At 42.4% G+C, this 17,245-nt stretch overlaps 1 protein-coding gene across 6 annotated transcripts in view; it reads right to left on the bottom strand.

The window, feature by feature from the left end:
* SPATS2 (spermatogenesis associated serine rich 2) overlaps positions 1-17,245 on the bottom strand; it is a 169,502-nt gene that overhangs the window by 56,762 nt on the left and 95,495 nt on the right. Inside the window, exon 4 of one of the 6 annotated variants that reach the window (XM_005570766.5) lies at positions 792-886. The exons of the other annotated variants lie outside the window; for them this stretch is intronic. Coding sequence (XP_005570823.2) covers positions 792-813 — 22 coding nt within the window. The 5' untranslated portion in view covers positions 814-886. The remainder of the gene's footprint in view (positions 1-791; positions 887-17,245) is intronic. 6 annotated transcript variants of the gene reach the window in all.

The raw sequence follows: 17,245 nt of genomic DNA, 5'->3' as shown, positions 1-17,245 counted from the left end.
TTTAAAAATCAAAGGGGGACACGTTGGGAACAGGCCCCTCCCCCCAAAAAATATCTGGCCATAAACAAAATCTCTGCAGCACTGTGACATGTTCACGATGGCCATAACGCCCACGCTGGAAGGTTGTGGGTTACGGGAATGAGGGCAAGGAAAACCGTTTAAAGGCGTTCTTAAACCACAAACAATAGCATGGGAAATCTGTGCCTTAAGGACATGCTCCTGCTGCAGATAACTAGCCCAACCCATCCCTTGATTTCGGCCCATCCCTTCGTTTCCCATAAGGGATACTTCTAGTTAATCTAATATCTACAGAAACAATGCTAATGACTGGCTTGCTGTTAATAAATACGTGGGTAAACCTCTGTTCAGGCTCTCAGCTCTGAAGACTGTGATACCCCTGATTTCCCATTTCACACCTCTATATTTCTGTGTGTGTGTCTTTAATTCCTCTAGCACTGCTGGGTTAGGGTCTCCCCGACCGAGTTGGTCTTGGCAGTTTTGGTAGGAAATAAAATATTTATGAAAAAGAGAATGAGTAAATAATAGGGAATCAAGTTTGGAAGGGAACCAAATCAGAGCAAATCAGGGAAATTTAGAAAAATATGTTAAAATGCCATTTTGTAGGACTTCTAGTCTGCTTTAATTAATACTACCATAGTGTGTTATTGTAGCCTTTTGAAATGCTAACACTTTTATACATATCTTATTCTTTATAACTTATTTAAGAATAACGCCATCTTTGTTGCCAATGGCCAGACTACACATATCCTCTCAGTAGGTTGTAAGCATACCAACTGACGGTTCATCAATCATTCTTCTATCAGGTGACTACTGCAACTCACAGGTTCAGAAGAAATCCACGCTTGTCCAATTACCAGTCAATCTGCTGCAATGCAAGAAAGCAGCCTTTTATCTTCCTGTTATTTCTGCTTTCATTTGTCTATAGTCTCAACAGCTGATGAAATTTTTTCCTTACTTTGCTCCTTTGGGTGCCATTTCAACTATATTCTGAAGGATGCTGTGCCTCTTCTTATGAGACAAAGCACTTAAACCAGGAAGTTTACAAACTTCTAGAATGAGTTCTGACTTTTCCAGGTAGAGCTTGATGGAAACATCAGGGTTTTTATGGGAAGGAGGTAGACAAGCAATTAAATCCTACCTTACTCTCCCTCACAGATTTCCTGAGTTTTCAGGGCAACAGAATAAGCTTTTAATTGTTAAATTCCAAGAATTATTATTATTATTATTATTATTTATTTTATTTTATTTTATTATTTTTTTTTTTTTTTTGAGACGGAGTCTCGCTGTGTCGCCCAGGCTGGAGTGCAGTGGCCGGATCTCAGCTCACTGCAAGCTCTGCCTCCCGGGTTTTTACGCCATTCTCCTGCCTCAGCCTCCCGAGTAGCCGGGACTACAGGTGCCCGCCACCTCGCCCGGCTAGTTTTTTGTATTTTTTAGTAGAGACGGGGTTTCACCGTGTTAGCCAGGATGGTCTCGAACTCCTGACCTCGTGATCCGCCCGTCTCGGCCTCCCAAAGTGCTGGGATTACAGGCTTGAGCCACCGCGCCCGGCCTTTTATTTTATTTTTTTGAGGAGTTTCACTCTTGTTGCCCAGGCTGGAGTGCAATGGTGATCTTGGCTCACTGCAACCTCCGCCTCCCACGTTCAAATGATTCTCCTGCTTCACCCTCCCAAGTAGCTGGGATGACAGGCATGTGCCATCATGCCTGGCTAATTTTGTGTTTTTAGTAGAAACGAGGTTTCATCATGTTGGGCAAGCTGGTTTTGAACTCTTGACCTCAGGCGATCTGCCTGCCTCGACCTCCCAAAGTGCTGGGATTACAGGCATGAGCCACTGGACCCAGCTAAGTTCCAAGAACTATTGAGGGTCTCACTGTTTAAAAGGTTTGTTCTGATTCCTGTCAATTCCTCCAAGTCAGTCCACCTTTCACAAACCTTAGTGCAACAGGAAAAGTTCCCTTGCCCCCCATTGCAGGGCGTGCAATGGGGGTGTGGCTCACTTCTTTAGTGCCCTGCTGCTCAAACCTCTAGGGAAGCATACGGACGGGCAGTGTCTAGGGGTGAAAGTTTACAGCTGAAGCCCCAGTGGGTGTGTGTTACAGGATGCTCTTTTGGTTTAGCGACCTGGTGGCCCATGTTGTGTCAATTAGACCCGTCTTATCACAAGGACAGAGGGATTTCTGTATCCTGGGGTTTCTTGCCTTGTTGTACCAGAAGAATCAGATTACACATGGGCTTGGAGAATAAGTGCAAGGTTTTATTCAGTGGAAGTAGCTCTCAGCAGATGGGGGAGCCAGAAGGGAGATGGTTTTTCCCTGGAGTTAGGCCACTAGGTGGCCCAGGCTCTCCTCCTACTGCCCCAGCCAAATTCCACGTCATTCTGCCAGTTGGTGACCTGCTGGCGTGCTGGTGGCTGTCGATGCATTCCTCTCTACCTACAGCAGCCTATGTGTTCCTCCCCTGATATGCTCCTCTCCAGGTCCAGCCACCTGTGTGTCTTCCTGCTAGGGTCTCTGATTTTTTATAGGCACAGGATGGGGGCGTGGCAGGCCAGGGTGGTCTTGGGAAATGCAACATTTGGCCAGGAAAACAAAAATGCCTATCCTCACCTAGGTCCTAGGCCTGGGATGGAGCCCTAGCCATGGACCACGCCCTTCCGCCCTTCAATATCATTTAATGGGACCACGGCCCTTCCCTTCCCAGAACTTCCCTCCCTGACTTCCGTATCATTAGTACTATACTCTAGAGAACAGCCAGGAGGCAATGATATTGACTTTAATGCCCACTCTTCGGTCTCCAGGACATCTCTCATTAGTCTGGAATTCGTTTTCCTACATATGAAATGAAATGCAATTTTTAAAAAATTCCTTCCTCTTCCTCTCTTTCAGATTCTTAAGAAGTCTACCAGGCCGGGCGTGGTGGCTCACATCTGTAATCCCAGCACTTTGGGAGGCCAAGGCGGGTGGATTGCCTGAGGTCAGCAGCTCGAGACTCGTGTAGCCAAAATGGTGAAACCCCGTCTCTACTAAAAATACAAAAAAAACTAGCCAGGTTTGGTGACATGCACCTGTAATCCCAGCTACTTGGGAGGCTGAGGCAGAGGAATTGCTTGAACCAGGGAGGTGGAGGTTGCAGTGAGCCGAGATTGCGCCACGGCACTCCAGCCTGGGCTACAGAGCAAGAACAACAACAACAACAACAAGAATTCTACCAGTATACCAGTAAAGAAATTCAGTTGTAATTTTTTTTTGTAGCAACAAGAATACTCAAAGAAATTCAATTATGTAAGTCAAAAAATTAAAGTATCTTTAATGCTTCCTTTCGTTATAATTCATACAACTTAAGCATATATCCCTAAATATTATAGTTTAGTTTTACCTTTATCTATAAAGGAATAACCCTGCATTTTATTTTTGGCATGCATTCGGATTTTTGCTCAACATCATGTTGTAAGACTCATGTTATGTTCTTGAAGTAAAGGCAGTTTATTCATTTTCATACTGCATCCCCACCCAAATCTCATCTTGTAGCTCCCATAATTCCCACGTGCTGTGGGAGACAGCCAGTGGGAGATGACTGGATCACGGGGGCGGGTCTTTCCCATGCTGCTCTTGTGATAGTGAATGGGTCTCATGAGATCTGATGATTTCAAAAACGGGAGTTTCTCTGCAAAAACTCTCTCATTGCCTGCTGCAAAAAGAGATACACATAAGATGTGACTTGCTCCTCCTTGCCTTCCGCCATGATTGCGAGGCCTCCCCAATCACGTGGCACTGTAAATCCAATAAACCTCTTTCTTTTGTAAATTGCCCAGTTTCGGTTATGTCTTTATCAGCAGCAGGAAAACAAACGGACTAACACAATCACTGAATAATATTTCATTGTATGATTATGACATTATTTATTTATCTATTCTGCCAGTGATGGACAACCAGGTATTAAAACTCAAACTTCCAGTTAACTAAGATCAGTACAGAATAGCTAGTAAGAATCTGGACAGTGAGGAATGGGAAATGATTTCTTATTTTAACTCTGTGTTTCATTTCATACGTAATAGTACTAATTCCAGTTTAGATCTGAGAGAAGTTGTTTGTTGTTATAAAAGACTTTGCTTTGGATGTTCCTTCTGGAACTGTAAAATAGTGAATGCTTTCCCTCTCCACCCATCTACCTTGCTTCAAAGTACAGAAATGAATAGGTCAATCCTAATCGCATGCTTCTGTCTCCAACTAAACCACGACCTTTCTCATAACACTACAGCACTGCAAAATCTGTCACTCTTCACTCATTAACCTTCATGTGAATGATAATTAAACCTGTCAGATTCTTTTTTCTTAAACTGACTTAGAAGTCAATAATCAACTTCAATCATAAATATTCCTGTCTCCAAATAATTGTTAAAATTATCACAAGGCAGCTTTAAGTGTTAAACCTGTGAAGATAAGAGACACTCTACTTAAGTAACACGCTTGTTTAAGCCTGTTCTGGGCAAATGAAATGTCCTCTTAAAAGTTATGCTGATATACAACACATGTATGGTGCAAATACATAAAGGATTATGGTCTGATAATTTATCACAAAGCAAATACCCAAGTACTACTACCCAGGTGAAGAAATAAAACACTGCTAGTACTTAGAAGTCTTCATCATGCCCCCTCTCCATCTCCCACTCACGAAAGGTAATCGCTCTCTGGACTTCCACTTCCTTTCTTTATAATTCATACCACTTAAGCATACATCCCTAAATATTATGGTTTAGTCTTACCATTATCTATAAAAGGAATAACCCTGTATGCATTTTATTTTTGGTGTGCATTTGGATTTTTGCTCAACGTCATGTTATAAGACTCATATTAGGTTCTTACAAGTAAACACAGTTTATTCATTTTCATCTCTGAATAATATTTCACAGTATGACTATGCCATTATTTACTTATCTATTCTGCTAGTGATGGGCAACCGGGTTGCTTCCAGTTTTGGGACAATACAAACAATGCTGTTTTCAATATTCTTGTACAAGTGTTATGGTGTACCTAGGAATGCACTTCTGTTGAATATATACAAAAATAGAACTAAATATGATATGTGTAGCTTCAACTTCAGTATATACTGTCAAACAGTTTTTCAAAGACGCTGTACCAATTTAGATTCTCCCTAGCAGTATTTGAGATTTTTTGTGTGTTTGTATGTGTGTGTGAGACAGTCTTGCTCTGTTGCTCAGGCTGGATGGAGTACAGTGGTGTGATCTCGGTTCACTGCAACCTCCACCTCCTGGGCTCAAGTGATTCTACTGTCTCAGCCTCCTGAGAAGCTGGGATTACAAGCGTGTGTTACTACGCCCAGATAATTTTTGTATTTTCAGTAGAGACGAGTTTTTTGCCATGATGGCTAGACTGGTTTCAAACTCCTGAACTCAGGTGATTTGCCTGTCTCGGCCTTCCAAAGTGCTGGGATTATATGCGTAAGCCACCATGCCCCACCAAGTTTCTATTGTTCCCCATAAACTCTTTGCTTTCATTATTATTATTATTATTATTATTTTTTTTTGAGACAGGGTCTCACTCTGTCGCCCAGGCTGTGTGCAGTGTCACGGCTCACTGCCTCAACTACCCGGGCTCAAGCAATCCTCCAGCCTAAGCCTCCTCAGTAGCTGAGATTACAGTGGGATTACAGGCATACGCCACCATGCCTGGCTAATTTTTTACTTTTCGTAGAGACGGGGTTTCGCCGTGTTGCTCAGGCTGGTCTCAAACTCCTGAGCTCAAAGGATCTGACCACCTCAGCCTCCCAAAGTGCTGGGATTAAAGCCGTGAGACACCACGCCTGGCGCTGTTATTCTTTTCAATTTTAGTGATTCTGGTATGAGATCAGTATTATAGTTATCTCATTAGGGTTTCAATTTGCATTTCACTTACTTCTAAAGAGACTGAGTGCCTATATATATTATTAGCCATTTGGATATTCTCTTTCCTGACATGCCTATTCTTGCCCAGTTTCTGGAAAGGGGAGTTGTCTGTTTCTTATTGATTTGTTGTATTTCTCTATCTGTTAAATATAATCCAAGTTTCTTCTCCCATTCTGTAACTTGCCTTTTCATTCTCTTAATTGTGCCTTTTGATGAACAGGTGTTCTTAATTCTATATGTAATAATGTACTGACATTAATTCTTTTCAATTCTGGTTAGTACATTTTATGTTTTATTTTAAAAGTCTTTCCTTAAGATAGTGGGAGAAAGTTGCTTCGAAATAAACCATCAGAGGTGGGTGGAAACACAGACAAAAAAAAAAAAGGTCATATGTAGCTAATTATTGAACCTGAGTTACAGGTATATAGGAGTTCCTCATACTCTTCTACTTTTTATAATTTTAAACTTTTCAATAATAAATTTTTGTTTGGGGGGGGGGGCGGTTTTGAGACAGAGAGTCTTGCTCTGTCGCCCAGGCTGGAGTGCATTGGCGCAAACTTGGCTCACTACAGACTCAACCTCCTGGGTTTAAGTGATCCTCCCACCTCCCAAGAAGCGTGGACTAAAGGCACACCCCACCATGCCCTGGGTAATTTTAAAATTTTTTTTGTAGAGATGGGATCTCACTGTGTTGCCCAGGCTGGTTTCAAACTCCTGGGCTCAAATTACCCTCCCAAAGTACTGGGATTACAGGTGTGAGCCACTGCACCCAGTCTAATCTCACTTAAATATGTGTTACCTAGAGTAGTCAAATTCACAAAGACAGTAGGTAGAATGGTGGTTGCCAACAACTGGGAGGGAATGGTAAGTTACTGTTTAATGGGTATAGAGTTTCAGTTTTATAATATGAAAAGAGTTCTGGACATGAATGGCAGTAATGGTTGTACAACAATGGGAATGTACTAATGCCACTGAGCCATACACTTAAAAATGTTTAAAATACAAATTTTGGCCAGGCACAGTGGCTCGCACCTGTAATCCAAGCACTCTGGGAGGCCAAGCCAGGAAGAGCACTTGAAACCTAAAACTTGAGACCCGCTTAGGCAACACAGTGAGATCCTGTCTCTACAACACAATTTTTAAAAAAAGTAGCCAGGTGCTATCCTATGGTCTCAGCTACTCAAGAGGTTAAGGGTAGGATGATCGCTTGAGCTCAAATGTTTGAGGCTGCAGTGAGCTGACTGTGCCACTGCCCTCCAGCCTGGTTGATAGAGCAAGGCTCTGTCTCAAAAGATAATAATAAAAAAAAATAAAAATAAAAAGGGAACATTGGGGCTAACAGGTGAGAACTACTGAGTTACAGGAATTATAAATGGTCTCAAGTTGAAAAAGGCTAAACAGACCACCATAACAGCAGCTGGCATTAATGAGTGCTTCATTCTGCTAGACACTGTGAAGCAGCTCTACATGAATTATCTCAGTTAATGCTCTTGATATTCCTACACACAAGTCTTCTGTGATCTTGCCATTTTACAGGAAAGGAAGAGGAGACCTAGAGCAGTAAAGAGATTTCCTAGCTTGCTAGGACAGCCTACATAGCTAGTGACAGAGATGGAATTTAAAAATTGAGTTTGTCTGGTTCTAACAGTGTTTTATACCACTACTCATGTTCACATTGCCTTTCTTATTTACCCTCAAAGTTTTTTAAAAAGAGGATGTCAAACAATTGTTCTTTATTCCCCTGAAGCTACAAAAGAAGTATGAGCTTAAATTAAGGCAGAAACAAATATGCTGAATGTAAGTTTAAAGTTTTGATGGGTAAGCAACAAAACACTGGAACAAGGCTAACAGGCTAATGATGGTATGTCGCAAGTCTCTTCCGATTGCTCCTCAAGATTATATACAACTAACTGTACTAGGTGGGACACACTCAAAAAAAGGTAACTGAAGGAGATGATCTTATGGCATGATTATCACTAAGCAGAATTTAAGAAGTCTTGCTAACAGATAAGAACTAGAAGGTACACGAAAAGCAAATGCAGTTGATTTACCAGCTGGTGAGCTGCTCCTAAGTTATATTTTTCTTTCCCTGATCTCTATTATTGTTTTAATTTGTACCAAAACCACAAATAAAATTTACAACTTAGTTTGGAATTTAACTTTTAGAGAAAATAATAGACTTAAAATGGTATATAAATAATGTAAATACTTCAGGTGGAAGTGAATAAAAGGCTCAAAAACATCTCTAGCACTATCAATAAAACCAGTCTATTTCACATAGAAAAAAATTACTCGGCCGGGCGCGGTGGCTCAAGCCTGTAATCCCAGCACTTTGGGAGGCCGAGGTGGGTGGATCACGAGGTCAGGAGATTGAGACCATCCTGGCTAACACGTGAAACTCCGTCTCTACTAAAAAAATACAAAAATTAGCCGGGAGCGGTGGCGGGCGCCTGTAGTCCCAGCTACTCGGGAGACTGAGGCAGGAGAATGGCGTGAACCCGGGAGGTGGAGCTTGCAGTGAGCTGAGATCCGGCCACTGCACTCCAGCCTGGGGGACAGAGCGAGACTCCGTCTCAAAAAAAAAAAAAAAAAAAATTACTCCTAAAAATGAGAAACGGGGTCAGGCGTGGTGGCTCATGCCTGTAATTCCAGCACTTTGGGAGGCTGAGGCGGGAGGATCTCCTGAGGTCAGGAGTTCAAGACCAGCCTGGCCAACATGATGAAACCCCGTCTCTACTAAAAATACAAAAATTAGCCGGGCATGGTGGTAGATGCCTGTAATCCCAGCTACTTGGGAGGCTGAGACAGGAGAATCGCTTGAACCTGGGAGGTGGAGGTTGCAGTGAGCCAAGACTGCGCCATTACACTCCAACATGGGCAACAAAAGTGAAACTCCATCTCCAAAAAAAAAAAAAAAAAGAGAAACAACTTGAGTAGCCAGAATAAAATCTTGTCTTTGAGTTGTCAAAAAAGTACAGTTCAACCTTTTTGAATGAGATGAATGAAAAATCAAACATTTTTCAGGGAGAGAAAGTTGCATTGCCATGTTTTTTCCTTTTGTCTTTTCTTTTTTTTTTTTTTGGAGACAGAATCTCACTCTTGCCCAAGCTGGAGTGCAGTGGCATGACCTTAGCTCACTGCAACCTCTCCTTCCTGGGTTCAAGCAATTCTCCTGCCTCAGTCTCCCAAGTAGCTGGGATTACGGGCATACAGCACCACGCTCAGCTAATTTGTGTTTTTAGTAGAGATGGGGTTTCACCATGTTGGCTGGACTGGTCTTGAACTCCTGACCTCAAGTGATCCGCCCGCCTCAGCTTCCTAAAGTGCTGGAATTACAGATGTGAGCCACTGTACCTGGCCCGTATTTCTTAGCTATGAAAAGTTTTATTTTACTTTGTTTTTTCTGCCTTTTTTTTTTTTTTTTTTTGTTAGAGACAGGGTCTTGCTCTGTCACCCAGCCCGTAGTGCAGTGGCAGGATCACAGCTCACTGTGGCCTCAAACTCCCAGGCCTGAGTGATTCTCCTGCCTCAACCTCCCAAATATCTGGGAGTACAGGCACACACCACCATGCCTGGCTATTTTTTTTCTTTTTTTCTTTTTTGAGACAGAGTCTCACTCTGTTGCCCAGGATAGAACGCAGTGGTGCAATTTCGGCTCACTGCAACCTCCACCTCCCGGGTTCAAGTGATTCTCCTGCCTCAGCCTCTCAAGGAGCTGGGATTATAGGTGCCTGCCACCACACCCAGCTAATTTTTGTAATTTTTGGTAGAGACAGGGTTTCACCACGTTGGCCAGGCTGGTCTCAAACTCCTGACCTCAAGTGATCTGCCTGCCTCGGTCTTCCAAAGTGCTGGCATGACAGGCGTGAACCACCATGCCTGGCTGCTAATTTATTTTATTTATTTGTAGAGATGGGGTCTCACTATGTTGCTCAGGCTAGTCTCAAACTCCTAATCTCAAGTGATACATACTCCGGCCTCAGCCTCCCAGAGGTGCTCAGATTACAGGTGTAAGCCACTGTAACCAGCCTTATTTTACTTTGTAAAGATTTTTATTATTAAGTACCCCTTCAGGTAAATCAAATGTTTATAGAACTTACAAAAGAAGAAAGAAGTGGACTTATGGTTACTTTCAAACACATCTATTAAAAATAATTATACCACATTACTAAAGTTCTCAAAAGTTCTATAGCTCAGCAAAATTACACAGCAAGAAAAAAAATTCTAGACATGGTGTGGTGGTTCACACCTGTAATCCCAGCACGTTGGGAGGCCGAGGCAGGTGGATCACGTAAGCCAAGGAGTTCGAGGCCAGCCTGGGCAACATGGTGAAACCCCGTCTCCACAAAAAATAGAAAAATTAGCCAGGCACGATGACGCGTGTCTGTAGTCCCAGCTACTTGAGGGGGTGAGGTGGGAGAATGGCCTGAGCCCCAGAGGCAGAGGTTGCAGTATGCACAGATCACACCACTGCACTCCAGCCTTGGTGACAGAGGGAGACTCTCTCAAAAAAAAAAAAAAAAAAAAGGCCAGCGTGGTGGTTCACGCCGGTAACCCCAGCACTTTGGGAGGTCGAGGCAGGTAGATTGCCTGAGGTCAGGAGTTCGAGACCAGTCTGGCCAACATGGTGAAACCCTGTCTCTACTAAAAATACAAAAATTAGCCAGGCATGGTGGTGGGCACCTGTAATCCTAGCTACTCAGGAGGTTTAGGCAGGAGAATTGCTTGAACCTGGGAGGTGGAGGTTGCAGTGAGCCAAGATCGTGCCACTGCACTCCAGCCTGGGCAACAGAGCAAGACTCCATTTTGGAAAAAAAAAAAAAAAGAAAAGAAAAAAAGAAAAAGAAAAGGAAAGAAAGAGAAAAGAATGAAAGAGAAAAAAGAAAGAAAAAAGAGAGAAGAGAAGAAAAAGGAGGAGAAGACAGGAGAGAGAAAAAGAAGAGAGGAGAGGGGAGGGGAGGGGAAGGGAGGGGAGGGGAGAGGAAGAGGCTGGATATGGAGGCTCACGCCTGCAATCCCAGCACTTTGGGGGCTGAGGTGAGCAGATCACGAGGTCAGGAGATCGAGACCATTCTGGCTAACACGGTGAACTCCCGTCTCTACTAAAAAAATATTAAAAAATTAGCCGGGCATGGTAGCGGGTGCCTGTAGTCCCAGCTACTCGAGAGGCTGAGGCAGGAGAATGGTGTGAACCTGGGAGGCGGAGCTTGCAGTGAGCCAAGATGGCGCCACTGCACTCCAGCCTGGGTGACAGAGTGAGACTCCGTCTCAAAAAAAAAAAAAAAAGAAAAGAAAAAAGAAAATTCTAATCGTAAGTCATTTACTTTTTTTTTTTGTTTTTTTGACACGGAGTTTTCACTGTTGTTGCCCAGGCTAGAGTACAGTGGCGCCATCTCGGCTCACTGCAACCTCTGCCTCCCAGGTTCAAGAGATTCTCCTGCTCAGCCTCCCAAGTAGCTGGGATTACAGGCACACACCACCACACCCGGCTAATTTTTTTTGTATTTTTAGTAGAGACAGAGTTTCACCATGTTAGCCAGGCTGGTCTCAAACTCCTGACCTCAGGTGATCTTCCCGCCTCGGCCTCCCAAAGTGCTGAGATTACAGGCGTGAGCCACCGCGCCCAGCCGGAAGTCATTTACTTTCAAGGTGAGATCTCAATAGCATCTATGCCATTATGAAGTGAATGAAGGAAAGATATCATGCAACACATAAGGATTCACCCTAATGATGATTAAAAAGGGGGAAAACCAAATGGACATTTCTTTTTACCCCCAAAGATTTTTAAATAGGAAGAGGAAGCGGGGGGGAAAGGAGGGAAATATTTAAGTAGCTCTATAATCGACAAAAAGTAGAGAAAGAATTAAGCAATAGCACAGTAATACAGGACATTGTTACATGATCAACTATGAAACTCAAATCAGCTATTTCATTATTTCAGAGGTTTAAATATCAAGTGTGGAAGTGTTTTGTAGCTGAATAGTCTGGCAAGGGACAAAAGAGGAGAGGTAACTAAAAATGCCAGATGAAGTTGACAAAGTAAACTACTTGCACTGTAACTTGATAAATATAATTAGACATTGATGGGCAAATACGATTTTGTGTCTAGAACAATACTAGCAATCTTGACTGTTAAAAAGAGTCTAGTATACCATCCCCAGAGAAAGAGACGCAAAAAGATGTTTTAAATGTTCAGGATGATTCTGATACATAGTCAGATATGGGAGAAAAATATCATCTGACAAAATCAGGACTCCCAAAAATATAAAAAAAGTTATAATGGCTTGATCTCATCCTTCTCTAATCTCTAGAGGCTGTCTTCAGAGGAAATTAGGAACAATGTAAAGTGCATCAGCAATCTGTGGGAATCACAAACAAGCCCACTTCCAACCTTGGATTACCCCCCAAGTCTGCTTTCTTCTAATCAGTGCTAGACTCAGAGATCAGTAAGGAAAATATAAAAAGTTATACATATCTGGGATGGGCGCGGTGGCTCACGCCTGTAATCCCAGCACTTTGGGAGGCCGAGGTGGATGGATCACGAGGTCAGGAGATCGAGACCATCCTGGCTAACATGGTGAAACCCTGTCTCTACTAAAAATACAAAAAATTAGCTGGGCGTGGTGGTGGGTACCTGTAGTCCCAGCTACTCGGGAGGCTGAGGCAGGAGAATGGTGTGAACCTGGGAGGCGGGGCTTGCAGTGAGTTGAGATCGCGCCACTGCACTCCAGCCTGGGCGACAGTGCAAGACAACAAAAAAGTTATGCGTATCTATCCTCCTATAAATTAATATCATAAATATAACAGGTTCTCAAGTATTTGCCGTGGGTTCTTTTCAAAGTTTCTTGTATTTATCTCATGATTTTTGACATCTGGTTGCTTGACAAACAGTATATATAACCCAAGGATAAGGCCCACAGGAGATTTTTGGCAAAATATTTTTTACTTAATTAACTAGTAAGCCATATGAACAAGCAGGCCATTTACAGTCTAAAGACCTGTCCACTATTGCCATTATTTAACTCAGTGTTATTCAAACTATCTAGGGTAAAGAACTAGCTGTTATTTTGTTGTTTTAATTTCTAATGCTTTGAAAACCAATGATTTTGTAATCTACAATAAAATGAAGCTTGAGGATTATGGTCGTGTAAAGAGGTAGCCAAGTCCTCTCCTTAAAACACAAGCATAAAACAAGGGCAGGCACAGTGGCTCAAGTCTATAATCCCAACATTTTGGGAGGCCAAGGCTGGTGGATTACTTAAGCCTAGGAGTTCAGGACCAAAATGGGCAATATGGCAACACCCCAGTCTCTACAAAAAATTTTTTAAAAATTAGCTGGGGATGGCGGCTCACACCTGTGGTCCCCGCTACTCGGGAGGCTGAGGTGGGAGGATCATCTGAGCCTGGGAGGCAGAGGTTGCAGTGAACCATGATCGTGCCGCCACTGCACTCCAGCCTGGGTGACAGAGACCCTGTCTCAAAAACAAACAAACAAAAAAATGTGTAAAGCAACCATTTCAGGGCTCTGGAAATCAACCAAAGGCAGAAAACAAATTATTGGGAAACTGCTAAAGCTTTAAGTAAGAACAGTGAAGTCCGTGTCTTTCTTTGCCTAGAGTAGGGCTGCTCCCATTCCCCATCTCCAGCTTCCTCGAGAACAGTTAACTTTACCAGGGCTGGGCCAGCCATGACAATCAGCAGCTTTACTGACAACAGGGCTAACTTGATTGAAAAGGACTTGAAACCCCACAGCTCTGTCAGCTAAAGCAAGAACTCAGCAGGAAATAAACAGAAAACTTGCAGTTTTACTAGCCTGAAGTTGGGGTCTTGGTTGGGTGAGTGATAAACAAGTAGGAAATTTAAAAGGGAAATCCTATAAATGAACAGGCCACAGAAAAGCTAGATAAGCTCTCTACCATCCCTAGCTAAACAGAAAACTAGATAAATGCATAAAGGAGACCCAAGAGAAGCTATAGGAAAGTAAAAGTCAAAGCAGACTTGAGAATGGTCTGAACTTTGAATGTACTCCTCAGCCTACATAGATCAATCAGCAGAGGATGAAAGCCTTACCGGCTTGAGGTGTCAGAGCAAAACCTCTGTCCAAATAACTTGCTGATCACTAGCACTGCAGACACAGAGGCAACCCCAAGAAGCCAGGCTAAAAAGTAAAAACTAGATTTTTTTTTTTTTAAGCACAGATGTATTACTGGCTGTACACTTGGAGGAGGAAGATTCTTAAGTCCAGAAAATTATTTTTTTTTCAAATACTCTCAGAAAATAAAATGAGAATCCAGAGTTAGCACAATACATTACCTAAATGAAAGAAAAAGTAAGGGAGGGAGGGAATGAAGGAAGAAGGAAAGAGTGACTCATACATATTAAAAACCCCAAATATCAATAAATATAAATTGATTTTTTTTTTTTTTTTTTGAGACGGAGTCTCACTCTGTTACCCAGGCTGGAGTGCAGTGGCATGATGTCGGCTCACTGTAACCTGTGCCTCCTGGATTCAAGACATTCTCCTGTCTCAGCCTCCTGAGTAGCTGGGATGACAGGTGCACACCACCATGCCCGGTTAATTTTTGTATTTTTAGTAGAGACGGAGTTTCACCATGTTGTTCAGGCTGGTCTCGAACTCCTGACCTCATGATCTGCCTGTCTTGGCCTCCCAAAGTGCTGGGATTATAGGAGTGAGCCACAGTGCCCGGCCTTAGAAAACTGATTCTTGAGAGGGTCCAGTTGATGGACTTACTAAGACTTCAAAACAACTAATATAAATATGTTCAAAGAAGTACAGAAAAGTATATCAAATTATTTCAAATAATTAAAGGAAAATATAATTGCAATGACTCAACAAATTGGGAACCTCAAAAAGGAAACTGTAAAAAAAAAAAAAAAGAAGGAAAATTCCTTTTTTTTTTTTTTTGAGATGGAGTATTGCCTAGGTTGGAGTGCAGTGATGTGAATCTTGGCTCACTGCAACCCCTGCCTCCCAGGTTCAAGTGATTCTCTTGCCTCAGCCTCCCAAGTAGCAGGGACTACAGGTTTGTGCCATCACAACTGGCTAATTTTTGTATTTTTAGTAGAGACGGTTTCACCATGTTGGCCAGGCTGGTCTTGAACTCCTGATCTCAAGTGATCCGCCCACCTCGGCCTCCCAAAGTGCTGGGATTACAGGCATAAGCCACTGTGCCTGGCAAGAAATGAAGGGAAATTCTAATTGAAAATACAATACCAGAAGAAAAATTCACTAGACAGACTTAACAGCAGATCCGAAACAGGAGAAGGAACAGTAAACTTGAAAAGAGATCAACAGAAATTAAACAATCTAAAGAGCAGGGAAAAAAAAAAAAACACTGGGAAAAAAGGAACAGAGCCTCAGTCACCTGGTAGGGAAACATCAAGCTTACTTATATATGTGTAATAGAATCCCAAGGAGAGGAAAGAGAAATATTTTTTTGGAGAAATAATGGCCAACATTTGAGGAAATTCCCAAGAGATCCATACTAAGATGTATCATAGCCAAACTGCTAAAACAAAGGAAAATATTGACAGCAACAGGAGAAGAATGACTCATTACAACAGGGGAACAATATGACATATCGTGTGGAATGGCATATTCTACGTACTGAAACAAAAATTTATCAATGAAAAAAATTTTTTTTTTTTTTTTTTTTTTGAAATGGAGTTTCGCTCTGTCGCCCAGGCTGGAGTGCAGTGGTGCGATCTTGGCTAACTGCAACCTTTGCCTCCCAGGTTCAAGCAATCCGCCCACCTTCAGCAGGTGCTGCCACACCTAGCTGATGATTTTTATATGCAGCAAAACTACCCTTTGGAAATACAGCTGGGCATGGTGGCTCACGCCTATAATCTTAGCACTTTGGAAGGCTGAGGTGGGCAGATCACTTGAAGTCAGGAGTTTGAGACCAGCCTGACCAACATGGTGAAACCCTGTCTCTACTAAAAAAAAAAAAAAAAAAAAAAAAAAAAAAAAAAAAAAATTAGCTGGGCATGGTGGTGTGGGCCTGTAGTCCCAGCTTTCAGGAGGTTGAGGCAGGAGAATCTTCTGAACCTGGGAGGCAGAGGCTGCAGTCAGCCAAGATTGTGCCGCTGCACTCCAGCCTGGATGATAGAGTGAGACTCCATTAAAAAAAAAAAAAAAAGAATAAATTATTTAGCAATAAACTTAAGAAAAAAATGCAAGAGTTGCACATTTAAATCTGTAAACCACTGCTGAGAGAAATTAAGATCTAAATAAATGCAGAGATATAGTAGTAAGTTCATGGACTGAAAGCCTCCATAGTGTTAAGCTGACAGTTCTACACAAACTGGCCTACTGATTCAGTGCACTCTCTATCAGATTCCAAGCAGATATTCTTGTAAGAACTGATAATCTGATTCTAAATTTTATATGTAAATGTAAAGAAACCAAAATAGCCCAAAAAATTCTGGAGGGAAAAATCACTGGAGGATGTATCTTCCTTACTTATTAAACTATATTTACTATAAAGCCATACTAATCAATACAGTGTACTAGCATAAAGACAGATATATGTATCAATGTAACAGAAGAGAGTCCAGAAATAAATCTTCACATGGTCTACTGATTTTCAACAAAGGCGTCAGGGCAATTCAATGGAGGAAAGGACAGCCTCGCCAACAAAACATGTTCTAACAACTGGATATCCATATGCAAAGACTCTTACACCTCATATAAAAACTAACTCAGCCGGGCGTGGTGGCTCACGCCTGTAATCCCAGCACTTTGGGAGGCTGAGGCAGGCGGATCACGAGGTCAGAAGTTCGAGACCAGCCTGGCCAAGATGGTGAAACCCTGTCTCTACTAAAAATACAAAAATTAGCCAGGCTTGGTGGCGGGTGCCTGTAATCCCAGCTACTCAGGCGGCTGAAGCAGAGAACTGCTTGAACCTGGGAGGCAGAGGTTGCAGTGAGCTGAGATTGCGTCACTGAACTCCAGCCTGGGTAACAGAGGGAGACTCCATTTAAAAGCAAAACAAACAAACAAAAAAACCTAACTCAAACAGGATCACAGACTTTAAAATATACGAGATAAAACTATAAAACTGGGAAAAAGTCTTTCTGACTTTGAGTTAGGCAGAGAATTCTCAGACATGATACCAAAACCCAATCTATGACAGGAAAAAAAAAAAAAGATAAATCGGGTTTCATCAAAATTTAAAACTTCCACTCTTTAAAAGACATCATTAAGAATTTTTTTTTTGAGACGGAGTCTCACTCTGTCGCCCAGGCTGGCGTGCAACAGCAGGATCTCGGTTCACTGCAACCTCCACCTCCCG

This window comes from Macaca fascicularis, chromosome 11 (genome assembly GCF_037993035.2).
Source record: "Macaca fascicularis isolate 582-1 chromosome 11, T2T-MFA8v1.1".
In the NCBI taxonomy this organism is placed as follows: Eukaryota; Metazoa; Chordata; class Mammalia; order Primates; family Cercopithecidae; genus Macaca; species Macaca fascicularis.
This window is presented reverse-complemented; position numbering and strand designations above follow the sequence as displayed.